This window comes from Mustela erminea, chromosome 1 (genome assembly GCF_009829155.1).
Source record: "Mustela erminea isolate mMusErm1 chromosome 1, mMusErm1.Pri, whole genome shotgun sequence".
Lineage (NCBI taxonomy): Eukaryota > Metazoa > Chordata > Mammalia > Carnivora > Mustelidae > Mustela > Mustela erminea.
Window position 1 is genome coordinate 219,171,676 of NC_045614.1, and position 13,397 is coordinate 219,185,072.

General features: G+C 71.5%; 1 protein-coding gene across 1 annotated transcript; it reads right to left on the bottom strand.

The window, feature by feature from the left end:
• Window positions 1-3,644: 3,644 nt before the first annotated feature.
• POFUT2 (protein O-fucosyltransferase 2) lies at window positions 3,645-12,474 on the bottom strand. Its single transcript, XM_032357298.1, has 9 exons — window positions 12,294-12,474; window positions 10,848-11,098; window positions 8,777-8,921; window positions 8,188-8,298; window positions 6,611-6,677; window positions 5,693-5,818; window positions 4,846-5,026; window positions 4,536-4,659; window positions 3,645-3,907 (listed from the first exon to the last, which is right to left on the bottom strand). The coding sequence occupies exons 1-9, from the start codon at window positions 12,425-12,427 to the stop codon at window positions 3,754-3,756; spliced, it is 1,293 nt and encodes a 430-aa protein (XP_032213189.1). The 5' UTR covers window positions 12,428-12,474; the 3' UTR covers window positions 3,645-3,753.
• Window positions 12,475-13,397: the final 923 nt, after the last annotated feature.

The following is a 13,397-nucleotide window of genomic DNA, read 5'->3' on the forward strand; positions in this document are numbered from 1 at the left end:
AGATGGCAGCGGCGGGGACTGGGGGGTGGCCGCCGGGCGTGGACGGGGGCAGCAGAGGGGAGCCAGGAGGGGGCCCTTGAGAAGGGACTGTCTCGACTGTGGAGACTCACATGTGCACACACACGTGAAGACACGCACTGACACACACCCACGCCACACGTGGACAGGCGCACACACAGACACACACGGGCGCACATGGGCACACACACATGGCAGTGCAGGGGGCGGCCTGGGACCCATCACCGCGGGCGGCCGAGCCGGGCAGGGCGTCCGCAGGGGGCACACGGGCTGGAGCTGTTACTGGACCCCGTGGGCGTCTACGGCGGTCTGGAAAACAGGGAGCTGAAACCACATCTTGTGGCCGCGTCTGCATGTGGTGGCCACGCCTGACCTGCCCTTGGCCGTTCAAAGGCTGCTTGCCACTCATGTCCCTGATGGTGTCTTCAGGGACATGCTCGGGCCCACGGGATAAGGCATCCGAGGGAACAGTGCCCCCGACGGGAGGGGCGGGACGGTGAGGTGGGGTGGGGGGCGCGGCCGCAGGACCGTGACACTCTGCTCTGCTGAGGGTCCTCCTGAGCCCAGGCCAGGGCGGGGGGCTCTGTCTGCACTCGGGTCGCCGGCAGCGGTCCTGGCCAGCGTCCCACTCGGGCCACGCAGACCTTCCGGGCAGCGCGTGGCTTCACTCTGGAGAGCGCGGCGGAAACCCTGTGACGGGAACACTCCACAGCAGGGTCAGGGACGTCGCAAGGCTCACCCACGGGCTCTGACCGCGGCTCCTGCTTTGCCCACCAGGGAGCTCCCGACGGTTTACTGTGTCGCGCACACTTGAGCCTGTAGCCAGCAGGGGCGACCCTGCTGCCGAGGTGAGCCGGGCTCCCCAGGCTGAGCAGAGGGGAGAGGGTGAGGGCACCCGGCGGCCGGATGAGGGGCACACAGACCGCGGCTCCTGCCCACGGACGCTGGCGGCCCCAGGGCCCGGGTCCAAGGGAGGCCCGGTTCAGGGAGGTGCCGTGTCCCCAGCGCCAAATGCTCCGGTGGGTACAGGGTTTCCCCAGGTCGCATGCCTGAGCCCCAGCCTGGGGGGCCAAGGTTGGGGGGCGAGGTCGCTCAGGAGAGTCGGTGGGGGGTACACACGAGGTGCACTGACCAGGCGCTCTGTCAGGGAGGCACGACCCGCAGGGAGGAGGGTTGCAGAGGCCGGGCCTGGGTCAGGCTTCCGGTCCCACAGTGGCCTTGGCAATTTATTTTGCCCTGAGTGGCCTCAGTTTCCCCATCTGTAAATGGGGGAGAAGGGGCCAGCGAGCAGACATACTCCACGGTCCACACTGTTCTGCCCCTCTCCACAGCCAGCCTGTCCTGCTGGGGCGGGGGGAAAGTGTGACAGGCTGCGGCAGGCTGTGGCAGGTCAGCCCCCGGCCCGGATCACGGCGGGGTGTGCAGAGTCAGGCCGGAGGCTGCCAGGAGTCAGGGTCTGTGGCCGGCGGGGGGCGGGCATGCCTGGGTCGCCAGGGGACCTGGCCCCTCTACGCTCGCTCAGTGCCCAGCCCACGGTCAGAGTCGACCCCGCGTCCCCAGCCCTTCCAGCACAGCTCCGAGGTGTGGCTCTGAGGTGCCCGGAAGCTTACGGTTCTCCAGACTGGGGTCGGAGGCAAGGTCAGCCAGATTCCCCAGGCCCAGCAGTAGCCTCTTCAAGTGCCCTGCCCGCTGCGGTGCCCAGCACCCCACCAGCGCAGGGAGGGCAGCCGTGGTCCCCCCGCCCATGGCCCCTTGGACCCTCAGCGACGGCCCCCCGCGCCCAGGGCCCCAGTGGGGAGTTGGATGTGCCGCAGGAAACCGCTGACCTGCTCAAAGGGAACAGTCTTCGGGAGCGGGAGGCCCAGGCATCACAAGGGGCCCGTTGGCCACCGCACCCCCCTCTCCCACGGAGCGGTGCCGACGCACAGATGCACACGAGTCCGTGAACACAGTCCTCGCCGTGCACCTGCCGTCTGCCCCATGGAGCACCGGCCTGCTGCCCTGGCTGGGATGCTGAGCTGCCCCATCGGGGGCACGGCCAGGCCCAGGGAGGCACCGGGTTTCTGCTGGGCTCCAGGCGTGTGCACGGCTCCAACGCTCCCACCTCTCGCGTGCGGGGCTGTCCCGGCCCGTCTTGGAGGTGGGCGCACAGGTCGGGGGGCAGGACCACAGCAGCTCCGCCGCCCGATGGTCCACCTGCCGGGCTGAGGCCACCAAGGTGGACGGCTCCCGTGCTTCCTCCTGTGCCCGCGCTACCCCTCCCCGCCCCATGTCCTCCCACTGCCTGGCCTGCCCCCAGCCCCGCCGGAGTCCTGCCCTCCCGGACGGCCCCGTCCCATCACCTGGCCGCAGCTGTGGGCCGTCCACCCCCTTCTCTGCTCAGTCCCTCCAGGGGGTCCCGGGAGACGCCTTCCACCGCTCCTCCCACGCTCCTCCTCCCGGGGGCCGGGCCGGGCCGTGGTCACAGCAGCTCCGGCCACACAGCGGCTCAGGGACGTGGGGTCCCAGGGCCGCCCACAGCTGAGCCGCCCGCTAGCACGTATGTGCTGTGGGGAACGGACCCGGCAGGACCGGCCTTCCCGGTACCTGACCTGCTGCTGTCCCCGGGCCCTGCTCTTCCCAACGACAGCCGGGCAGCAGCCGTCCAGCGGCGGTGGGAGACGTGTGCTCGCCGGCCCTGCCACCGCGGTCCCCAGGGGAGGCCACACACGGAGCAGGACAAAGCGTTCGTTCTCCTTCAAACAGAGTGAGGACAAAGTCTGGACTGTTTGTGTCGTTTTCAGCTGGAAAAATTCAAGGGCGTAAGAAGACACTGTTCCGAGAATTCCACTTTTCTAGAAAATGTATTTTATTAATAGCATTTGAAGGTACAAATTAGCAGAGAATAAATACTTCATCATCTCCCCGCACGCCACGGGGACACCACGGGAACCGAGCGCGACTCAGGGCGGGTTTCAAAGCTCGGGAAGAAAACACAGAAGCCGTCCCTGGGTCACCCGGGCAGTCTGTGCGAAGTTGGGGCTCCTGGTCAGAGGGGGTGCGTGGTGGCCACACCTGAGGCCCAGAAGGGGATTCTGGGCAGCGGCACGAGCCCTCCGGAGGCCAGAGTGACCGTCCTGCTCGTCCCCTCGCCCCTCAGCGCACTGCGCCCACCGCGAGGCAGGGCCCGGGGTATCCGACCCCCGATGCCGCCACACTCGCCGTGGCCTGCCCGCAGCGCCTCAGCCAGCCACAGGGTTCCTGTGTGTGGACCTGACAAAGCCCCAAAGCCCTGCTGAGGAACCTTCCGGCGCCCGAGCCGGGGAGCAGAGAGCCCCTCACGGGCCAACACAGGCCTCAGGCCCAGTTCTGCAAGGTGGGGGTTCGCCTTCCCGCTAACACACACGGCGCCTCCCGCGGGTCCAAGTGCAGGATGCGCGGGCCGGCAGGCTGAAACGCAGCAAGCCCGTGGGGATCCGGACGCCCTCCAGGAGCCCGAGCCCCTGCACCTCCTCACATCACACCGGCCCGGCCAGCAGCAGAGCCCCAGGCAGCCCACGGCGGGGGAAACACCGATAACGGGCGTGCGCCGTGGCTCACGTGGCTGTGAGCAGGGACCGTGACCCTGAAGCAATGGTGGGGCAGCCTTGCCTGCCGGCCAGGGCCAACGCGACCCGAGGCCACACGGGTGCTCAGAGGAAGACGAGGCCACGTGTGCGGATGTCCCGGGCGCGGGGCCCACGAGGAGCCGGCGGCTCAGTAGGCCACCCTCCAGTGCGTGGGCTGCTCGCACGCCTCCTCCCGGTCCCCGCAGAACCGGTTGTACGTCGTCCGCGGGTCGAGCCCGAGGATCTCCCTCTCCTCGTGGATCCGAAAAGAGAACGTGGAGACCGAGGTGCCGATGAAGAACCTGCCAAGGAAGCAGGTCACGAGAGCCGCTGCAAGGGGCCTGGCACCCACCGGCCGGACCTCTCACCCCGCAGCCCTGCGGCCAGGCCGGACGCGCGGAGCAGTGGCCACGGGTCCCGCACGGGGGGGTTGAGAACGCGGCCAGCGCCCGGCAGTCTGGGGCTGGGGGGCGGGGTGCCGAGAGCCAGGCTGAGACCTGGGGACAGAGGTGGGGAAGAGGACCCTGTCCCCACAGCCTGTATGCACGGGCTCAGGGGCTCTGGGGACCCTACAGATGCGGAGAAACCAGGCCCCCCACTCGAAGCGTGCTGGCCTCCTCCTGGGCCCGGTCCCCCCGCTCTCCTCTGGGGTGGGCCTGCCTCCCGCGACGACGACACACAGACGGAGACCACAGCTGTGCTCCGCAGGGACACGCGTGACGGGAGGCTGTGGCCGGGCGCAGGGGAGCAGAGTCCCGGGTGGGGTCCCTACGGGGACCGCCGGGACCCAGTCCGCTGGCGGGACCGGGTAGAATGCTACGGGTGGGGAGCACAGCCTTGAGACGAAGCCGGGTGTCAGCCTAGCCCACGCGGGACAAACCGCCACGGAGAGGGACAGACCACGGCAGGGCCGACCGCGGGCAGAGGCACCTGGCGTGCGCGCAGATCCACTGGTCGATGATGGCCACGCCGCCGTCCCTGTACAGCTCCAGCTCCTCCCACGTGGGCTCGAACCTCACCATCTCGGGCAGCAGCCGCCTCAGCTGCTCGTGCTCTGCAGAGCGACGGAGAGACGGTGACCGGGGGCTCCGCGGGCTCCGCGGCTCAGGTCCGAGGCCCCGGCACGAAACCCGGCGCTGCCTCCTGGCCACGCTGCGGGCTCGCGGTGCACCTGGGCCCGCCCGGGATGGGACGAGACGGGGACCGGCAGACGGGGGCCGGCAGAGCCGGAGCCGCGTACCCGTCCTGGTGGCGTCCGTGGCCACGAACACCCTGTCCAGATGGTGGGTCTTCATGAGGCTGCGAATCTTCTTCACGGCCCCATCCAGGCTGGGCACATCCTCTCTGTGGCCCCAGATGAAATCTTTTCTCCTCAGGTGAACCGCGAGGTACGGGCCCCCCAGCGCGGAGCCCAGCGTGACCTGGCAGAGGAGGACGGGGAGCGCTGAGCGTCCAGGCCACCGCCAGCCCTGGGGACACCGCGAGCCCCCTCACGGCAGCGCCCGCCCATGGGCCCATCTAGGGGACTCTTGGGCCGCGAACTGGCGAATCACACAGACCCTCTATCCGAGCGCCATCAGGTAAACACAACTCTGGGGAAAACGTGCAAATTAGATGACCAAAACCACCTATTCCTGCATTTTCCCCAGAGATGCGATCCGAACGCCCCCGTAACCGCCATGGGATCCCGTCGCTGCGCTGGAAGGCGCCCAGGGGACCAGTGCCGGGAGGCTGGCCGGGACGCCTGTGACACTGGAAGCGTCGCCCGCTCGGGACAGCAGCGTGTAACCGGCTGCGGTTACGTGCAAACCCGACCCTCCAGAAGCGACTTCCACGACACCGGCGACCCCGCGTCCGCCGGCGCAATCGTCGCCTTCCTCACTTTCTGCGGCTCCCGCACCTCCGGGCGGACGGCACGGACCGGTCCGCGGCCGCGCTCACTCCCAGAGCGGCGCCTCCAGCTTGCCGAGGGGAAAGGGAGCCGAGCCGTCGCCCGGAGCCTGTGGGGACACACGGGGACCCTCCCGAGGGGCGTCCGCGGCTGCCCAGAGACCAGCTCGGCGACCGTGCGCCGCGGGAGGCGCTACCTTCATCTGGGTCCAGTCCTCCTGGAAGGGGGTCCTGTCGGCCTCGTCCGTGGAGTTCAGGTGCTTGCTTCGGAACTCGTTCCCCACGGCCCGCAGGTGCTTGGCGAACACCATGCTCCGCCGGGTCTGCGGGCCAGAGAGCCGCTGCCGAGCGCCCCGCCCCGCCCCGCTGTGCCCGCCCCGCCCGGGAGCCCCGCAGCCCAGGCCGCCGACCGGCCCCCGGCTGCGACAGGGAACCCGAGGACGCCGCCCCAGCACTCGAGGAGCTCGGACGCGGACGCGCTCCTGAGTCTGCTGGCGACAGCCCAGTGACCAGAACGCAGAATGATCCACCAGGACGGTCCCCACACGCAGGGACAGGCCCCCCACTGAAGGGAGCCACTGTCCTCACCACTAGCTCAGGGCCACGGTGCCCATGAGAGGCGCAGGCCCCGTGGGCAGCGACGACAAGGCCCCTCCGTGCTTCGGGAAGGACCCACTCGGGAGGCCCCCACGTCACGTGTCCAGGGAGCAGGGGTCTCCCGGGTCCTCCCGCCCAGCCGCCCACGGGAGCGCCCCACCCCTCGCTCAGGGCAGACCCCCCAAAGCACGAGCCAGCGGCCACGAGGAGGGGGCATGAAGCCCGACTCTGCAGGCTCCTGCCCGAAGCGCCAGGCACGCGCCCCAGGACGCAGGCGAGCCGGTCACCCACAGCAAGCGGCGGCGTGGGGCCGGAGCTCACGGCAGGCTGCGTTTCTTCCAGCCACCGGCTGCCGCAAGCAACAGCCCCACTGTGAGAGACGCCGACCAGCCGACCACGTGCACCCCGGCGGCTGTGCCCACCCCCCGCCGCACCCCCGCCACGCGGGCCAGCCAGCGCCCCGTCTCAGATGTTCGCAGGCGCGCCGAGCCGTGTGGCGGGACCCGCGGGGCACTCACGTTCCAGTACTCCTTCCCCCCGTAGTGGTCGTGCAGGAGGTTCTCGGCTCTGTCCAGCATCACCGACCTGTTTCGGAACGACACGGAGCGTCTAACGGCCGGTGCGGCTGCCCCAGGTGCGCTGGGAACCGAGCTGAGCGCCTCCCGGGCGCACGCGGGTCCGTGGGGGGACCCCTCGGGGAGGAGGCTCCACACACACTCCCGGGGCGGGCGTGCAAGTTCTCAGCGTCCGGGGACGGGGATCGTCCTCTCCTGTCCCAGCCACTGACCTGGGCAAGGCCCCGGGACGACCCGCACCAGACACAAAACAGACGGGACGAGGTGAACGAGTGAGACGGCCCCGGCAGCCCACGGAGCCGGACCGCGCCGAGGGGGCTCGCAGCAGGAGCGCAGCCGCGGTTCTCTGCGAGGTCGGGGACTCTCGAGACTCGAGCCCGAGGGCAAAACCGCACAGGAGGACGCCTGCATCCCCCCTGCGTGCAGCCACCCGCGAGAACCCAGAGAGCGCTCAACTGCTCCCCTGCAGAGCGAGGCCACGTCAGGCCCCGTCCAGGGCGACCAAACAGCCCGAAGCATCAGAACGGGCAGAGGGGACACACCAGCAGGGGCCATGTCCACTCGGACCTAGAGGACGCGGGGGCACGCATCTGGGAGAGGCGTGTGGCCTCCTACTCTGCCCTCATCCCCATGTCCCGAGTAGGACAGGGTGCCAGGGAGGGGACGGCGCGGACAGGAGGCCGCGGCCACCCCTCTGACCACTCCGAGGAGCCTGAGTGAGAGACCCACCTGCAGAGGCGAGCACAGGTGGGACCTCGGGTGACGCGGCTGGGGGCCACGGCGGGCCACCCCCTCACCCCGTGTCAGCCACCCGGGCAATCACCGGATCCGGTGAATGAGGAGGGTCAGATCGCCGCTCCCTTCCAGTCGGGCCTGAGCCCTCGCTGTCCCCTGCCCCCAGGACTCCACACCTGCCCACCGCCCCCTCGATCAGGGCCCCGGGCTATCCCGGTGTGACTCCGACTCCCCCGCCCACAAGCAGCAGAACGAGACGCCGGCCGCTAAGTTCCCGCCGGCAGTGGCTGCCCTTGCCGCAGGGACCCACGCGTGGGGACAGTCCCGAACCTGGCTCTCCCCAGGGACACGTGCGGCCTCCTCCTCCCTCTCAGCCCCACCTCACTGTGGCCCGAGAATGGGGTGCGGACGAGGTTTACCTCTCCCGTGCTTGCCACACAGGCCACAGCCAAGAGGGATCCCGACGCCGGCAGGACGACAAGCACACAGGCATACGTGTGCACACACGCGCACACGCGCACACACGCGCACACGCACACACACACGCACACACACGCGCACACGCACACACACACGCGCACACGCGCACACACACGCGCACACACGCGCACACGCGCACACGCGCACACACACGCGCACACGCACACACGCACACACACACACGCACACGCGCACACACACGCGCACACGCACACGCACACGCGCACACGCACACACACGCGCACACACACGCGCACACGCGCTGCCTCCCCAGCCGCTGACCAAGCGGAGCCGGCGGCGCTCACCTGGCCGACGTGTTCCTCAGCAGCACCGGGGCCATGACGGAAGCCGAGCCCTGGACGGACAGACACGAGACGTTCAGCGCTCTCGTTTCTTCGTAGCCCCAAAACCAGCCCCTGGAAAACAAGAGCCAGCGCCCCCGTCAGCCTGCGCCCAGCGCGCGACGCCTAAGCCCAGACGCGCACGCGGACGGCTTCACCGCGACACGCCGGCCCCGCTCTCGGGGAAGAGCGACCGCTCGGGACTCCGGCTGGTGACGCTCTCCTGAGATCCTGCGAAGAAACCACGACCCCCATCCGATTCCACGGGGCCGGGGGGCCACTCGGGGAACTCCGGCCGGCAGAGCGTGCAGAGGGGCGGGAACGGGACCCAAACGGGGCCTCTTGGCCAGAGCCCGGCAGTAACGGCCCCAGAACAGCCGCGCCCCGTCAACGACCTCCCGGAGCACGGAGTTTCGAGCACCCAGTCATTCGGATGCTTTGTCCACGGGTGCCGCTGGGGGGACAGCCCGCCGCGGGCAGGTCTCCTGATGGCAAAGGGGTCCGGGCGACCCGACCGCCGCGGCTGCCACAGCGCGGCCCCGCCCAGCCGCACCTGTAGTACTCGTGCTTGTCCGGCGAGTACAGCAGCGGGTCGAGGCACGGCCGCTCGTCCACCTTCTCCTCCCAGGCCCCCTCCTTCCAGCCCTCCGCGTAGCTCTGCAGCACGTACACCTGGTCGATGAAGGGCCCGCCGGACTCTGCAACAGGCCAAGGACGACCGCGTGACGAGAACCAGAACGGACGCGGCACGAGAGCCATCGCTTCCCTGAACGCCACCCTCCTTCCCGCGCACCGCAGAGAGCTCACGGGGGCAGACGCGGGACGCGAGCGGCATCAGGGCACGAGGTCCCAAGCGGCGGAGAGGCGCTGCCTGGGGCGCCGGAGCTCACCGGGCCCTGCTTGTTCTCAGGCGCTCCTCACCTGCCCCGCTTCCAGCCGCCGGGCCTGCCCTCGCCGCCCCGCACTCCCGGTCCTCACGACAGCCACGGGCCCCACACGTGCTGTCCCCCACGCCGCCCCGCCGGCACACGCTCCCTCCCTGCAGGGACCAGCCTCGTGGGGACTGCTCCCTTCAGGGCTGACCCTGACCCCTCGGGAAGCCGTTTAAACCCCAGCACACCTGCCAGCCACAGCCCCCCGCCCCACAGCCCGGTGCCGCTCTCATTTTCTCCAGCCGCTCCTCGCCATCCGGGGCCTCCTCCCGGTCACCTGGCTTCCGCCTCCCCGCTCCCCACAGGAGCCCCAGGAGAGCAGGAGTCCGCTTCCGTCCCGCCACGGCACCCCCTCCCCTCGGAACCTGCCGGCCACGCGCACAGTGTTCACGAAGATGGGTGAGCGGAGCCCGGCCCCGGGTGCAAGTCTGGTGTCTCCTCCACCCTCCCCCTCACTCGGCGGCACCGCGGGTGGCGTCTGGTCCTGGAGCTCCAGAGGCCCCTGTCGCAGGAAGGCCAAGAGGCCTGCTGCCCTGTTGCACGTGTCCCGGCAGCAGGTCCCAGGACAGGCTCCCTTCCTGCCCCCTCTGTAGAGGGAGATGGCTGGGCAGGTGGAGGCCAAGCGGGTCTGCCCGCCCGTGGCCCGTCACCCAGGATGGCCGCCTTCTCCGCCCAGCTGCTCTGGCCCCAGGCCGGAGGCTTCAGCAGCAGCAGGGAGGGGACCGGGCGCCCCACCCCACATACCCCGTGTCCCCCACTGAGCACCACCTCACACCCGTCCCCGTATCTGCCTGTCAAGAAACCCCCTGGCCACAGCCCTGTGCGGAGGTGAAGGGCTGTTTCCCCGGGAGGCTCCATGACCCGTGGCTGAGACAAGTCTGAGGCCGATGCCCAGACTCGGTCAGACCAGGCGCCCGGCGACGGCGCCCGTCACGGGTCCCAGAAGGATGCGCTCCACACGTGCTTCTTCCAAATCTCAGAGTCTGCTTCTTCCCCGTGAACGAAGGTTTCAGCGGGTCCGTATCGCCCCACGCCTGCAGCCGTCTCGGGACTGACCCCGCCACGGGAACGGCCCAAAGGGACGGGGACTAAGGTGCCGTGAGAGCAGAATGTGGAAAACGCAGCGGCGGCCAGAGCTCCGCGGGTCCTCCCGCGGCAGGAGCTCCGCATCGTGTCTGCGCCCCCTCGTCCCCTCCCCTTGTCCCGGCTGAGGGGGCAGCAGAAGGGTGTCGCGGCCTCTTAAGCGTGAGTCTTCTGGAAACACAACGCTGAACCCTGTGCACCCTCGCCCTGCGCAGACCCTCGACTTCGCTCGCTAAGAAGCTGAGACTGTGCAGGATTCAGGGGAACGAGACACACTACGACGAGAATCTCCGCCAGCAGCGCAGGGAGATGCCAGCAGGTCAGCGCCCCCTGGGGCACGGACAGCTGTCTCTTGGGGACACCGCCTGGCCCCTGCACGGACAGCCTCCCCACCGCCGTGGGAGCGCCCTGCGCGGGCTCACCCGCTGCCCCAGGCTTCAGAGGCAGGGGCCACGCGCTCGCACACTTCAGATCGGCGTCCCTAGACCAGTTCTGGAAGGAGCAGGACGGCGGGGAACTGTGGTGCGAGACGGCCGCGGGCCCCGCGCACACGAGGGTCAGCGCGCCTGGCCACAGACAGCCAGCTGACCGCTCCGACCACGGCCTCACCTGCAATGAACTGCTCGTACTCGATGACCGGGATGTTTCTGTTGAGACTCGGAAGGTCGAAGAAGTCGGCCCAGGGAATGCGCACCTGGTGGATGTCCGGGCTCTGCCAGTGGTAGAGGCGGCCCCACGGCGGCAGCACCAGCACCCACTCCTCGGTCTCCAGCAGCGTCTTCAGGAGGGAGGCCACGCGGATGTACACGTCCCTGCGGAGGTTGAAGCCCTCCGGGGGGTTGACGTCGTACAGGAGGTACCTGGGGGCGGCAGGAGAGCGGCGCTTGGGCAGCTCCCGGCGAGGAGGGGCAGCGGCCAGCGCGCGGGCACAGCCCACCACTCACGGAGCCGGCCAGGGGCCAGCAACCACGCGCCCTGCGACCGGCGGAGTCCGGGCCACAAGAGCCCGAGGACCGGCCGCCCGCGGGGCGCTCGTCCGGTCTGCCGCCCGGCTCCACTCTGAGCGGTCACCGCAGACCCCGCCCGTCTGCGGGATCCGGAGGGAACCGGAGCCTCCGCACGCGTCGGTTCACGCAGGACACCCGTGAGAAGCCGCGGCGCGGACGCGGGGTCGCGTCTCAAGGTCTAGCGAAGACCGTCGCCGGCAGCGCCCGCTCGGTCCTCCGCCCCGCGCCCGCCCCGCACGCCGGCCTGACACCGCGCGGCTCCCGGGCCCGCGCAGCCCCCGCCGCGACCGAGGACGCTGGGGCGTCACCCCCGCCCGCAGCCGCAGGGGCCCCGCGGGCCACCCCGGGTCGTCTGCGCGCGGCGGGGGCTGCTCGGGCTGAGCCCCGGGAGCGGCGGGACCGCAGACTCCCGTTTCCCGCCGCGGACGCTCCCGTGGGCAGCCGGGGCGGCCCCGCGCGGACACGCCCAGGAGGTCGGGCCGGGCCCCGCGCCCGCCGCTCGACGCTGACCCGCAGCCGGCCCTTCCGGGGCCTCCGGGACGCCGCCGCTGCCCCCGCCGAGCCCGCCTCGCGGCGCAGTTCCGACGGCCGGCGGGGGGCGGTGCGGGGTGCGGTGCGGGGGTGCGGGTGCCGGTGCGGGGTGCGGTGCGGGTGCGGGGGTGCGGGGTGCGATGCGGGGGGCGGTGCAGGGTGCGGTGCGGCGCTGACGGGGTGCGGGTGCAGGTGCGGGGTGCGGTGCGGCGCTGACGGGGTGCGGGGTGCGATGCAGGGGGCGGTGCGGGGTGCGGGGGTGCGGGGGTGCGGGTGCGGTGCGGGTGCGGCGCTGACGGGGTGCGGGGGTGCGGGTGCGGTGCGGGGGTGCGGGGTGCGATGCAGGGGGCGGTGCGGGGTGCGGGGGTGCGGGGGTGCGGGTGCGGGAGTGCGGGTGCGGCGCTGACGGGGTGCGATGCGGGGGCCGGTGCTGGGTGCGGTGCGAGGGTGCGGGTGTCCGCGCCGTGGAGCCCGCCCCGCCCCGCCCCGCCCCGCCCCGGCGCGGACGCGCTCCTACCGTCTGCGGGACGCCGCCCCCGACAGGATGTCGGCCGCCGACTGGCCGGGCCAGAACTCCTCGCCCGACCCCGAGGCCGGCGGCCAGGACGCCGCTTCCAGCAGCACCAGGAAGACGACGCCGAGCGCCGCCATGGCCACGGCCGGCCACGCACTTCCGGCCGCCGCGCCCCGCCCCGGAAGCGCCCCCGCCCGCCCCCGCCGCGCGTCTCCCGGAGCCACGGCCACGCCCCGCGTGCGTCCTGCGTCCTTCCGAGGCCGGGCGTCTCCCGGAGCGGACGTCTCTCGCGGGCGGCGCGGGGCGCGGGCCGGGCCGGTGCCGGGCCTGGGCGGCGGCTGGTCTAGGGGCGGGGCCCCGCGTCTGCGGGCGGAGCCAGAGGGCCGGGGCGGGGCCTGCGTGTGGGCGGAGCCAGGCCGGGGCGGGGCCGGCCTGGGGGCGGGGCCGCGCGGGGCGGAGCGCGGCCGAGGTGGGCTCTGGCAGGTGTGCGCGGGGCGCGGGTCTCGGCCTCCGCGGGCGGCCGGCGGGGTTCGGGGCCGGCAAGCCGCAGGGCCGACCCGAGGCCCGCCCAGCTGGCCAGGTGCGGCCCCCGCGCCGCGGACCCGCCCGGCCCGGTGACCCGCAGAGCCGTTTCCGGGGGCACGAGGTGTCTCCCGCTGGGTGGGGGGTCTCCCTGTGGAAGACCGCGGCCCGGGGGCGGCAGAGCGGCCCCTCTGTGTCGGCGGGCTCAGGACGCCGGAGCGGCTGGGGTGGGAGCTGCATCTGAGGAGCCGGACCTTGGGGTCAGCAGGCCAGCGGCTCCCGCGCCCCGTCCCTGGGCAGCCCAGGTCTGCACCCACCTGCGCGTGGGCTGCGCGGCGGCGGCAGGGGTCCCGCAGGAAGCTGAGGGCGGTGCGGGGAGGCCTTGCTTCCGGGCCCCTCGGCCACCCCTCGCTTTCCCGGCACCGCCCTCCCCTCCCCCCAGCAGCTCCCCGGGGACACTGTCTCTCTTGGAGGCGCTTAACTCCGCGAGGCTCCTGCCCGAGGGGGACCCTTTGGGTGACCGGAGCCTTCCTAGTTTCTGGCATGAAATGCACCCTGGGTCCCGGGCCGGGGGAGGGCGGCCTC